General features: G+C 40.9%; 1 protein-coding gene across 1 annotated transcript in view; it reads right to left on the bottom strand.

The window, feature by feature from the left end:
• LOC118403620 (histone-lysine N-methyltransferase 2C-like) overlaps nt 1-14,287 on the bottom strand; it is a gene marked incomplete in the record, with an annotated part of 57,515 nt that overhangs the window by 36,403 nt on the left and 6,825 nt on the right. The window contains 14 exon segments of the mRNA XM_035802393.1: nt 490-609; nt 1,155-1,268; nt 2,505-2,656; nt 3,179-3,341; nt 4,663-4,780; nt 5,232-5,422; nt 7,977-8,033; nt 9,067-9,181; nt 9,778-9,952; nt 10,482-10,644; nt 11,558-11,667; nt 12,299-12,435; nt 12,976-13,194; nt 13,758-14,054. Of these exon segments, the coding sequence (XP_035658286.1) occupies nt 490-609; nt 1,155-1,268; nt 2,505-2,656; nt 3,179-3,341; nt 4,663-4,780; nt 5,232-5,422; nt 7,977-8,033; nt 9,067-9,181; nt 9,778-9,952; nt 10,482-10,644; nt 11,558-11,667; nt 12,299-12,435; nt 12,976-13,194; nt 13,758-14,054 (2,131 nt within the window).

Below are 14,287 nucleotides of genomic sequence, written 5' to 3'. Positions count from 1 at the left end.
AACACACAAACAACATAAGACTACAAAAATACATGATGGAACAAAAAAACATCATAGATCCTCGATGGAACAAATAAAGCACAATGTCATATCTTAGATCCTCCAGAATTTAGAACACTAAACAGTTTTTTTCCCCCAAGAAAAAAGGACTTTTGTTAAGGTATAAACACATGAGGAAAATGGACTAAACAAGAATCAAGTTATCAGATTCATTCTTTTCGACAATAACTAATAGAATTAAGTATGTACTTATGTCATGCATAGCCCCAGTTGGAAACAATGATTATTAACTCAACAGCATACAAGATTCACTACATATTAGATATCCTTCTATGACCTCAATGCAGCAAATAAATTTAACTTTCAACCTGCTAAGCCATGCTGTACCAAATTTGTATTGGTTGTGGGTTTACATATTACAAAGAAGTTTAAACTGTTGTAAAAGCTCAATGCAGGTTGACAAAGTTGAATGATAACAGTTGAACCTACCACAGTGCCAGGCAGTGCTACAGTTCCCTGTTTGAATTTGGGCTTGGGTCCCCTCTTGCCGGGCGGGCCGGCGTGCTTCTGCCTCTTCCTGCCAGGGGGAGCACCTGCACCACGGCCCTGCTAAACATCGGAAAATAAAAAAAAATATCTTCAAGTTCAACATTGTTCAAAACAAGTTCTGCAAAGATCATATAATAAGCATCTAATCTGATGATATTCTAGATGGTAATGAAAGTACTAAAAGTGCAATATTTTCAAATAGGTGACAAGCTTTCCTTTAGGATCAATAAAACTGGCCTTATCATTTTGTGACAGTAGAACTAGCCAGGAGAATATTTTGTGAGAAAGGGTAAGGCGACACAAATCTATCCTCTTGCTCCTTGGCCTTTTCTTAGCAAAAAGGTCATGAATGAGACAAATAGATCCTTGTCAAAAGAATCAAACCTACCCGCTGTAGGATTGATAAAGCTGGCCTTATCATATTGTGACAGTAAAAAAGTTCAAGGTAAACAAAGAGAAATTACTTCTTTCAAAATTCTCTACCCTCATACCAAAAGACGATGTAAACTGATTAAGATTCAGGGATTACTTTCAAACATTTCCAGTGACGCCCATCCCTTTTCTTCAGAATCACTTAGAATGAAAATTCAGGCTATTAAACCTACCCTGGGTCTGCCAGGACCAAGTTTTCTCTTTCCGAAGGGTTTCCCGCTGCCGTGCTGGATGGGGAGCGGCGTCATACTGCCTCTAGTGCCCGCGGAGGTGGACGCGCCCGACGACTGTATCAACAGGGCAGACAAATAAGGAGAGGCGGACATCATACCCGCCCCACCCTGACTATCCATGTGTATACTACCTGGGGGAGCGTACGCTCGCATCATACATGCCTGTGTGTACATCCTCGGCGTTAAATGGTACGGAGGAGGAGGGTGGTGATACTGCTCCGGGAAAAACGACGACGTCCCTGCCGGGTGCCAGAAGTGGGGCTGACACAGAGGCCCTCGCTGTGAAGCCTGGGAGTAGGTTATAAACATCGACAGAAGGGTTTTCAGTACGTTTGTCTGATTGGCCAATGACCCTTGATCACCAGAGGAAGAGAGAGTAGCCCAGCTCCCAGGCTTCACCGCACATGCACCACTGCCAGCACCCAAACAATAAAACAAAAATGTTTTGAGGATGTTTATCTAATTTTCCACCAGAACAGAGAGTAGCCCAGCTCCCAGAGTGCCAGCACACTAACAAACTGTCTGACTGGCTAGCCAATGAACCTTTCACCAGAAAAAGAAAGAGTAGCCTAGCTCCCAGACTTCACCAGGCATGCACCACTTGTGCCAGCACCCAAGCGAACCGTCAAAAGCATTTTAAGTATTTTGAGTATTTTGTCTGATTGTGCTATGGCCTTTTTCCAACAGAAGAGAGAGTAGCCCAGATCTCAGACTTCACCAAGTATACACCACTTGTTGTGCCAGCACCCAAGCAAACTGTCAAAAGCATTTTGAATATTTTGTCTGATTGGGCTATGGCCCTTTTACACCAGAAGAGACAGTAGCCTTTGTCCCAGTCTTCACCACGCAAGCACCACCCTCCTTGCCAAGACCTGAACAATCCATAGTCAGGACAACACCACACAAAAACAAAAGGTTTATAAAAATTGCTGGAACAAAAAACAAAACACCCAAAAGAAAACCTTTTATGCAGCTGAAAAGATATCATTTTTGTCACCGAAATATTATGTAACAACCTCATTCCACTAGAAGCTGTGATCACTGAGCAAAAGAAAATTTTACATAATGCCCAACAAATTTCATATATCAAGAAAAATTAAAGTTGTGTTTTCTTGTCATTCAGGTTATATTTTTTTTATATAAATCATGTGTTACAAAAATCCAATTTTGGTCAGTAAGCAATCAGCATCTATTCACCCATTTCTGGAAAAATTGAAAGCAAAACCCACTGGAAAAGACCATGGCTTATCATAACCACAGTTCAACCACCTGGACTTAACCTCCACTTACCGACATGTCAATATCCATACTGGAAAAACTGTCCTCATTGGTCGACATCAGGGAATCATGGGAGCTCTGCAGGGGGTCTTGGGCTGTTCTCATCAGCTCCATCCCTCCCTCCTTTTTTCCAGCTGCAAAGACAAGATCGTCCATTGCCTCCCCTGTTGGGCAAAACACGCGACTCAACACACCGCAAACCAAACAGAAGTCAACACAAGAGATCAAAGGAAAACAGAGAAGCACACTCCATACCTATATGTGCCTGCAGAATTGATTACGAAACAACAAAGTAAAATTCGTCGGTACTGTCAAAGAAAAAAGCCATAACCACGTCATGATGGCTAAACCATTTTTTTGTTTTCAATTGCACTGTTATCAAATAATTGGGATCTAAAAATGATAGAGGCCACTTAATGAACTTGAAAATGATTGCAATGATGGGATGAAATCAGACTGATTCACTGAATACCATTTCTACAGAAGATCTCTAGGCAATTAGAGGCCCCGAAAAGTAAAGCTCAGAATGCACAATATACAAAGCGTACAGAATAACAATAATGCTGGTTTATTGAGTAAAAACTGGATACATTATCCACATGAAAGATGTTAACATAGCCAAAAGGTTTTTGAAGAAAATTTTTAGAGGAAAAATGAAAGAACTGGCACTCTAGATAAGGACGTACCAAGGTCTTCTCCTTTGGCGACCATTTCTTCCATCTCCCTCAGCTCAGCTTCCGCCATGGCGGCCTCGGAGCTGGTAACCGTTGACGACGAGGAAGAGAGGTTTCCCGTGGCGGCGGCGGCGTCTCCCGTGATGGCCTGGGGGGACAGCGAAAGGTAGGGGACCTTTCAGCAGCAGGGAACCAGATATGGTGGTTAATGTTCATCCTGGAAGTATCTAAATGATAATTGCCTTTGGTACTAAAACTCCAAAACATGTAGTGTCTCATTTTTCAAGATACTGAAGACTTCTGAAGTACATACAAGTTCATGTAAAGCTTGACTGTTGACTAGTTAAAAGTAGGGAACCTTTCAGCAGCAGGGAACCAGACACAGGGGTTAATGTTCATCCTTTAAATATCTTCAGTGCCTTGGATAAGTCTTCAGTGCCTTAAAATCTTAAACCAATAATGTACCATTTTCCACAATATGGCTAATTTTCAGTACAAGCTACCAAAAGAAATTTGAAACAAAGCTTGAATGTGGAGATTCTAAGCAAGGAGAGACATGATGTATCCTACAGCAAGTTTTTCTGCCACATGCAACAATACGATGTGGTGACAGTTTTCGGTAGGGAGATAAATGACTGAAGGTCTGCATGAGGAATCTAGCAACATGTAATGATAAATTGAAAAGGACTGGCAAAACTAAAACTGTAAATTGACTTCTTGCAGAATGTTTTGGGACCAAATTCATTGTACTCATAGGGTATCAGGCAAAACTGGGGCTCTGTATAGTGACTTTTGGGTAAATCTTGTGATACAATTATTTGTAAACAATTAAGGATAACAAATAATGTGCCACGTAGAATTACAATGACCAATTACTTTTCATGAATAATACACTGACAAATGAAAGTGGGGCAGCTACGATTAATGGTAAATAAGAGTAGCTTGCTACGCCTCCTGGAAAAAGGCATGCAGGCCCTCCTTTTATGCTGCAAAGTGAAGGAACCATGAGATGAAGGGGTGAGACCATGAGGGATCACAAGACCCTGGAAAAGTACAATGAGAGAATCTCCAGTGTCAGGACCTTGGGAAACACATTCGAGTCTCACCTTAAAGTTTTTCCCCTCCTTGCTCTTGCGGGGGGGACAGAAACATAAGCTACGGTTATCTAAAGCAATTATCAATTTTACAGAAAAGGTATGGTTAAAAAACAATACAGACTGCAGATCATAAATAGTTTCATCTGGTTCGTGAATAACTAATCATCGTTTCTTTGGCCAACATTTAGGAAGATTCATTGAACTTTTTTTTCAAGTTTGTGACTGCAAATCTATCGGTACATAGAGTCATCATCTTTGTAGTAACTAGCTGCTGTTGTAGGGAACAAATATTGATGTCCTTCCAAAATTCCACGATTTTTCATTTCCACCTGAATACCGGAAGAAAAATATCTCATATGAAAAATATCTGTGGACGGTGTTCATGAAAGCCGAACTCACATCGCTGTCGTCCTTGTTCTTACACACAGGGCAGAGATACTCGTACTGACACTCATTCTCCTTCATCTGTTGATACGTTGCCATGTCAACGGAATCATCGCACTCAGCATGGATCCACCTGTCAAAGAAGGAAAATATTTTAATGTCGCAAGGTGGCGGGAATTCTTAACAAAGCCTTTGACATCAAAAGCTTACAAGAAAGCAAGCAAGCAACAGAAAATATATCTATGTCTGAAAAATCTATCTTCATGATGAATTGCAATTCAACATAAATCCATGTCCAGGGCATGAATGTATTGTTTTTGTCTGTCTGTGTGTCCATATGTCTGTCTGTATTTCTGTATATTTTGGCCAGCATAACTACAAAATGCCAGTTTGGACCTTCAGAGCATGTCCCTAGACTTGCACTTAAGTTTTAAATGAGGGCAAGCCATAATTTCTGTAGCCGTCACACTGTAACATCTCTTTTTACATGAAGCACCGGTATGCTTTCCAGCACAAGAACAGAAATTCCATGCGTGGTACATTGTTGCAAATATACTATTTGTAAGAAAGCATGTAAGTCTTACTTTCTGCATCCGTCACACTGTAGCATCTCCTTCTGAGTGAAGTGTCGGTACGCCTTCCCGCACACGGGGCAGTACAGGCCCTTGTTGCGCTGCTGGTAGCAGCTGTCGCATACCGAGTAGTTCAGGTGCCACCTGGAGCTGGGGCCACTGCCAGGTGTCCGGGAACCGCAGTCTCCGCACACGCGGCAATTCTGTGGGAGGAGTACAGCAAACTTCAGTAAGATCCGAAAATAGTTTCATCAGGTTGGTAGAATATAGGATATACTATTAGGAGGGAATTATTTTTACACAACTAGCAGGTACTTACAGTTAGAAGCTCTGGCGAAGGTGTCTAGTGAGATCGAAACCTAAGCAACGTAAGTACCTGCTGGTTGTGTAAAAAGAATTCTCCTTTATTCAGTCATTGTGTAAGGCTGATCGCTCTTTTTAATTACGGGGTAGACTGCAAATGTATCTAACATCACAGTAGCTAGACGACGATTAATGCTAGAGATAGGAACATGGTTTTATCTGGCCTTAGCACAGTGACCCAATGATAAAATTTCAATGCCTGAATAGTGAACGCTTAAGTTGCTAAAATTACTGTACAGTTAACAAATATTTACAGTAAGTGATTTTTTAAGCAGAAAAAAGAAAAAATTTGAAATTTGCTATCAAAAGTTGGGGTAAGCTTGAGTAAGACCATCATTTGTTTTTTTTTCTCAAAATGGACCTACATATAAACTAAATTCTCCCAAATCGGAAGTAAACAAAAAGTTTTAAAATAGTATCCAAAATGGAAGGGCAAATAAATCAATATACCAAATGGTCTTTTCATTTCTATGTTAGGATCGCCGGCAAGGTGATTTTTCCCAAGGAAAACAGATTGCTATCAAATGGTCAAAAACACAGATTCTCCAATCAAACAATGTACAGGACACTATAATGGCACAGAAGCAGTTTGTGTCTTGAATTTCCAGTTCTTCTCCTACTAGCTCTGTTAGAAGACTTTCATTTTCTTAAAGATAAGAAATGAAAAGCAAAACAAACACTGAGACAGGGAGGGTAGCAGTATGTCTGCTTCTGCAGAACCTTTAACACTGAACTGTCCCCCCACAACTCAATCTCCATCACCAGACTGTCTGTTCAACTGGCCTATAGACCTTTCTAAAGGAACATCTGGTCTGGAATTAGCCTGGTTATCAGCCTGGTTTGTGTACCAGGATCCCATACTCACTCCTTACAGAGTATGGGAGTCCCGGTAAACCAACCAGGCTGATACTCAGGCTAGTCTGGAATCTGCACCAGACCCAAGATAGGAAATCTTTCAGTGTATGAGAACTTTACAGAGTGAGAACTTTATTGTACGACAATTAAATTGCAACTATATATGCTAAATAGAAACCTTAACTAAGTTGTGTAATTCTATAACTCTAGTCCATCCATACAAGGCTGTGGTAGGATACAACATTTTAATCTGATTCATGACTAAGCTACATTTTTTTTAAAGGCTTTCTGACTTGGAAAATATGCAGAAGGAATGCAAGAATTTGAAGAAAAAAAGCAAGTAACAGTTATGTTGTGTTACAAGTTGCTGGACAAACTTGCTCTAAGTTTGCAGAGAGTTTTGTCCCTGCAAAAATACCTTGCACTAAAGAAAAAGAATCCACCTCTATCACTATCAAAGAGTATGATATGAAAAACTTTTTTGCACCTCTTTGCACCAAATCAAACTTGTGGAAGAAGTCATGACAACACTCTACCTCTAACTAGTCTTAGACATAAAACGATAGTCCCAGAATAAGGCTTCCTTATAGCATTGTTATAATCCCCACATAACATGCGCTAACTTTTGATGATATCTAATATGTATATATATCATACAATACATAATATACATGTTTGTGAGTTATTTGTTAAGGTTAATATCAATATTAATTGGGAGCAGGCATTTGAACTGCATGCACATAACAAGAATACAAATCTCGGGTTAGTAACTCAGTTAGATGTGAAACATTCCGATATTCATAAAGGGTTAATTTTCTTAATTATGAACGACGAAAACGAGATCAAATAATTACATAACCATGTGTGTGACTTTTCATGCACAGTTTGTTTCCATTTCATTTTGCATGGCAAGCACGATCTACAAAAAAGCAATTCTTCTCTGTATTTCAGCTACGTGCATAGTCCAGTGGTTAGCAACCCTTATACTGGATAAAGAGGTTCAGGGATCGAATTCCAGCTGTTGTCACTCAGCCGATATCAAGTTTTGTAGTTCTTAGGACGGTACATTCAACTACGATTCACTATTTACTGTACTTGTCAAAAAGAGCTAGGAGAATTTCTTGGTACAATGAATCTGTAAACACTGTACACTGTATCTGTCTTTTCTGTTACAATTAGTGGAATATTATTAGCTTTTCAGTGAGCTAAACTGGTTCGAGATCTCTTTCAGTTTCACTTATAGCTCGTTGTAAATCTAAATGGAAGGTACTGTACACCGCATATGTTTTCTATGTCATAACCAGTGAAATATAAACTCTTCAGTTAAACTGGTTGGAGATTGCTTTCAGTTTCACTTTTAATTGGTTGGAAATATAAATAGAAGCTGTGTTTTCTGTCACTCACATTAGCTTTTCAGTAACCTAAGCTGTTTCGAGATCACTTGTACTTGTTGTAATTCGAAATGGAAACTGTTGAGCACAGAAAGTCACACACACGACGGCGGGTAAAAAAAGCTAACATAAAGTAAACAGCCGATACCATTGCAAGCTCTGGCGTCCCAATCAATGGGCCTGTATCACTACGGTTCAGACAAGTCTACGAGAAAAAGGCAAGATGAGGAAACAAAACATAAGGAGAGAAAACAAGCGAAATTTCGTCGTGCCTCCACCGGGTAAAACGTATCGTAGCGAGCAAGCCTTGTGCATTGTTGTCAATACTACTACTGATCAGTGCACAGCATTGGAGGAAGTACGTTATGTTCTTTGCACCACTACAAGACAGAGGTGTACATGAGAGTTTAAGAAAACACACTTTGAAGCAACTACAGCGGAAAAACAACTACGCAAAAAAAGGGTTTCTCAGCATGTAATATTAGACAACATCTGTTCCGGTTCCATAATACTCAAATATTTACTGCATGTTTTGTGCATGTATTTTTTTGTGTGCATCGAAAAACGTCATTTGTATCTACAGCCAGAAAGTAAAACGGGAAGTTTTGGTACATTCAGTACTGCAGATATGCCGTAGATACAATGGTTATTACTCAACCTTTGTTATAGCCATATGAACTGAGCAGGCAAAACCAAACTTGCCACGGTAAGGGCAGATGGTTGCCTGCCTAAACGCACACCACTAACAACCTTTCAAAAAAAACCTACTAAAAAGATATTATGTTTGCCCCAAACCAAATTAAACCACCATGAAAATTATCTTAAATGCTGCAAGACAAGAATGTTTAACATGCAAACACCACCGCAAATACATTCCAAGAACATACATTGCAATCAAATTCATAAACATGGCAAAATCATGCAAGAAGCAATACTACAAATAGTCGACAGACAAGAGTAAAACAAGTCACAACAAACAACATATAAACAAACACATTCCATTGAACTTGAAAAATGTATAAGAGATTATTGAATACAATATTATATGGCATGCAGCAAGAATTATACTGATTTCTACACACAGAATACCCAAGTCCCTTATAAGATCTTTTCCACCTTGACACATTTTCAGAAAGGCAAAAATTCACAAATACATGTTGTTTTTATAACATCAACAGAAGGAATCAACCATCATGGGTAACACCACAGTTTACAGTAACTAGACCCTGGGACGCTACCTTGCACTTCCAGCCGTTCTTTGGTATGGTGTTCATGGCCGGCTTCAGACAGAAGGTGTGGTACCCCTTGTCACAGGTGTCACAAACAAGCATCTTGCTGTCATCCCCGGGTTGCCTAGCAACAAACAACAATCATGTTACAAGTAGAAAGACATGTAAGAAATAAGTCAAATAACCATTTGGAATAGCACAACACAGTTTGTAAGTTATTTATGGTAATAGACACTATTTCAAGAAACAGTTGGAAGAGAAAAAGAAATTAGACAAATCTGGTCTTGCAAACATGATGCTTTGCTGTAGGTGAAGACATTCAAATTGGGGGAAACATTTGAAAATGGAACACCAATAGCATCCAAGTACAGAAGTCACTATAAAAACTTATACAAAACAGAAAAGAAAACAGGTTTGATGACCTCAGCCATAAGCTTGTACTCTGCAACAACCAAACGTCACTTGACAACGTCAGACCAATCCCTTGGCCTAGCCTGATTAAATCTTGCTTATAGCAGCCAGCCAAACATCCACCGGCCCCCTAGAGGGGAGGGGCCAGTTACAGCCCTGGACAGCGGAGTTTGTGTTACACAGACTACCCTTGGCCATGAAGCTTCTAGAAGCAATCGTACTGCAGCTAGGGTGTGATTTAATCTGGTATGGACAAATCCAGCACCAACGCTCCTAAATAAAACACTATGTTAAGTGTATGATGGGTACCTGCAAGTCTGACAGATTTTGCACTCTGGGCACTGCCAGCCGGCCCGTACCACTGGGTTGATTTCCACGGGGGGGTCCAGGCAGGTGCAGTGGTAGTGCTGGCCACAGCTGGTACAGAAGAGCTGGTCCGAGATGTCCCCTGGCAAGTCACAGATCACGCAGCACGCATTCTCTCCTGGCACAGTTAAAAAACCATTAATGCCGTTGTCTTTGACATGTGTCTATGGGGACTGAAAGTTTTATCGCAGACTGAAAGTGGTTGTACTGAGACCAAGTTTGACTGTGAAAATTTTAAATAAATTGGCTATAACTTCTACTCTACTTTGCTCTCTTTTATTAAACCAGTAAGCCCCCAACCGTGTGAAAGCCTGCCGATATAAACTCTTCATTTTCTAATTGGTCCAAAATCTGGTCCACTTATTTTTATCAGGTCTGATTTTTCAGACCGGTCCAAAAAAAAAATGGGTTTTGTACCCCCTACTCCACACCCTTCAATCCCATTTCCCACACTTGGTTTCTCCGCTCGTTCTCGGTGCTGCCTCTTGCAATTCTTTTCTAGAAAAGCCTTGTTTAAACACCCATCCAATAGGACATTAAATGGAGGTCCTGTGTTTAAGGAGAGCCACACCTCAGGCACATTTAAGATCCCACCATCCTATACAAACAGGTGTGTTCTGTCAAAAGGTAGTCTACCGGTTACTCACCTATTGTCTCAGCCTCCTCCAGGTGTTCAGGACAGAGGAGGGACATGGTCTTGATGTCCTGAAAGGCACCGGCCCCCGCCGCACACGGATAGTGGAACAGTCTATTGCACTTGGCATTCCGGCAAAGGATGGTCGCTCCAAACCGCTTACAGTAACTACATTTCTGAAATAGACGACAAAGAAACAAAATACTGTCAGAAAGAGACACATTTTGGAAAGTTAATTTTTCCCTCTAATTACAGCCAGACATTTAACTAAACTAAATGACAGTGGAACAGTCTATTGCACTTGGCATTCCGGCAAAGGATGGTCGCTCCAAACTGCTTACAGTAACTACATTTCTGATGTAGAGAGAGAAAAAATCCTGTTACGTTGATGCAGGTTAGACATCCAGGTAACAAGATATGCCAAAAAGCAGTTACTCAAGCATTGCAAACTGGATATGGTTTTGGAAACGGTCAGAAGTTTCAGACAGCCTTCCGGTGTCTTTTGTCCGTGATATCAAATTCACAAACAGGCACAATTTGTACAGTTAAGTTTTCCCTATAATTACAGCCAAAGAATTGCCTAAAAAGATTTTTGATGAGTAAAACGGTTCTATGCAGAAAGGAACACTCCCACCACTCCTCAAAGACAGAGTGAGGACCTAATTCACATCTAAGTCCATATCATTGTAGTAGGCCATTCGCTCAAACAATGCAAGCTAGAACATTGCAGTCCAACAAGACAACATGCTAATGCTACTAAAAACATTCAAGTGAAAAGTACTCTTTCTTATCAAAACTACTTACCCATTTCCGCATTACTATGTTAAATCCATACTTCTGAGTATCTACAGTCATAGAGGATATTAACAAAACACCTGTACTTTGGTTGTGGAACAGTACTCATGATAAAGCATAGATGGCTGAGCCTACCTGTGTGATTCCTGAGAAAACAGCCTTATCTACATTGATGAGAATGCTGTTGTCATATTCATACTAATAAGAGCCTACAGTCATAGATGGCCTTACGAAAGCCTCTGTATTTTTGCTGTGGAAAAGTTCTAATGATTAGTAAACCATGGCTGATCCTACCTGTGTGATTCCTGAGAAAACAGCCTTATCTACATTGATGAGGATGCCGTTGTCGTCCAGACAGACTCCTTCTGACCACGCTGCACAGCAGTGATGGGCCCAGGCATGGCCTGATGGAGAAGAAAGAACAATCAGCATTGAGGTTGCATGGAGGTCTTGCAGTCTCATTCCATCCCTTAGCTCTTTCATTTAACTTTTGTCTTTCTAGAATAACTTTGTAGCATTGTAAGCTTGTAGTGCTCTATGTAGTTGCTACTAAATTCATACCATACAAGACTGCTTTCTCTGCTAGCACTCAGCATGGAAGTGGAAAACAAACCATTATCAGTGGACTTGCTCCTGCTGAAATAGCCCTGTATGGCCCAAGGGCTACAGTGATAGGCCCTGCCCTATACACCAAAGGGTGTGGCCAAATGCTATAAACATAAAGGGGTACTGTCTCTATACACTGAGACTTGTAGGTACTATTTCAAGTTCAGCTAATATCTGAATAGTGTTTTAAATGAGTGTCTTCAAGCAAGGCCATTTGACTACTTCTAAATACTAAGTTGATGCATGGTGGAAATTATCATGCAAGGAGATAACAGTGAAATTTGGTTTTGGAGGCCTGAAGATTGTATACAGGAGGGTAACAGTAAACCAAGAAGCTGTTGCTGTAGAAGGACTTTAAGACTGGCAATTGAAGGACTTTGAGACTGGTTTTATTCATGATCACCTACAAGTACAACTGGTTTTACTCACCTGAAGGTTCAAACACCACACTGGGATCCACCTCCTCTGCCCTCCCCACACAGCTCAGCTCATCCATCCCCGCGGCACAACAGCCTGCCTCCGTCTCGTAGTGGGGGTTTGATCTTCTTGGAGACTTACTTCTGTCCCTGTGTTAAAAAAAAAATATATAGCACATTTGTTATACACCCTTCAAATCCTTAAGTCGAGATGTTATTTTTGTTTTATCTCCTAAAGGATGGCAATCAGAACTGAACGACATCCTGCAACGTCCAACCCTTGCAACACAGGGAAGAACGAATGCTAAACTGGATGGAGATAGAGACAGAGATAGACAGAGAGAGAGAGACACACAGAGAGAGAGAGAGAGAGAGAGAGAGAGAGAGATGGTGACAAATGGCCAAGTAACAAAGCTAGCTGGCACAAGATTAAGAAGTCATGGGTATGATTCCTGGCATTATCATTATTGGCTGGACGTTGTGTCTTTGGGAAAAGCACTTAATACGACTTTCCTCACTCCAGAAAAAGATTGCATAGAACACTGTATTTCCTAAAAGAAGTCTGATGATGATTGGATTTGCAATTAGATGAGGGTGGTACACCATTGTTTCATACTTTAAGAGGATAGTATATGCCTGTATTGTGTTTTACAAGTAACGATGTGAAGAGACAGAGAATTCACCCCTTACCTGGAGGACTTTCCAGGTCCCCTCTGTCTCCTCCACGTCAGGTGCTGTTTGGGGCTGCGCTCGTTCTGATCCCCTGCGGACTCCGTGGAGCTGCGCTGGGACCGGTCTATCCTCCGCTTGAAGGGGTTGAACCCTGGGGTGGGGTCGTACCGGGTCATGTCCCCCTGCCCAAGGAGAGATCTCTCTCCGCAGCAACAGAAAGCACACCGGATATCCGACCTGCAGAGGAGATTCGTACTGGTTGGGGCTTAGGCAGCAGAAATGAGTGGATAAAGTTCTTTGTACTCAGCCAGACATTTCGGTGCCCGCCTGTCACCTTCCTCGGGGCAATACTGACTTGTTCTACTTTGCACTGCAGCTAGATGTCACTGCTTCAGAAGATGAATGTGGTCTCAAATATAACTGTGTTTATAGTATAATATGAGAAATTTTACTGCTCATCATCAAGTATTGCCCTGAGGATGGTCACATCACTGAGACATCTGCTAGGAATTAATTCTCTGATTCTGTTACCTAGTGATTAACCACATTTTTTCTTCTTACCAGAAGCAGAAATATGACTTAACTTCATGCTTCAAATCATGTAGCCAATATCAAGTACTTCAAGAATTCCTTCTTTACAAGTGACATATTAAAAGAATGAGGTTGTCTAATGATGCAATATTGTTAAGAAGTCAAATGAGATAGTAAAACTGACATATTTTTCTTCATAATCAATAAACTTTTCAGTACTTAATCAACTTCAAAAAATCAAAGACACAAAAATCAGTTCCTGTCCTTACCCCATTGGTTCACCATCACCACCTCCAAAAGTCATGAAGCTTTCCCCAGGGGGAGGACCAGCATCCATTGGAAGATCTACAGATGCACCGGTCTGAGGCAGAAACTGCTGGTCGGTAGCTGTTCTAACTTCCACCGGCTCTCCCTCTGATTTGATGGTGAGGGGAGGTTTGTAGTCAGGTTGGACAGGAGGGACGTTAGGTACTGATACTGGTATGGGTACAGGTGCTGGTGCTGGGGTCATGTCATCATCATCATCGATCACAGGAACTCGGCCTCTACCTCTGCCTCGACTAGTCCTAAATAACAACAAAACAACATTACAGCACAATAAGAGCTTCTGTAAACCAAGCATTCAGGAACATATGCCAATAGTCCTAAATAAAAACAAAATACCATTAGGCATTACCTAATGCATGATAAGTGCTTCTGCAAACTAAGCATTCCACAATTTCATGGTTATTAATGATATCGTGATTTCACAGATGTGGTAACATGAAAACATTTAAACACACTTTCACATTTCTAGAAA

Source organism: Branchiostoma floridae, chromosome 16 (assembly GCF_000003815.2).
Source record: "Branchiostoma floridae strain S238N-H82 chromosome 16, Bfl_VNyyK, whole genome shotgun sequence".
NCBI classification, from domain to species: domain Eukaryota; kingdom Metazoa; phylum Chordata; class Leptocardii; order Amphioxiformes; family Branchiostomatidae; genus Branchiostoma; species Branchiostoma floridae.
The sequence above is the reverse complement of the archived record's forward strand: the minus strand, read 5'-3'. Positions and strand labels throughout refer to the sequence as shown.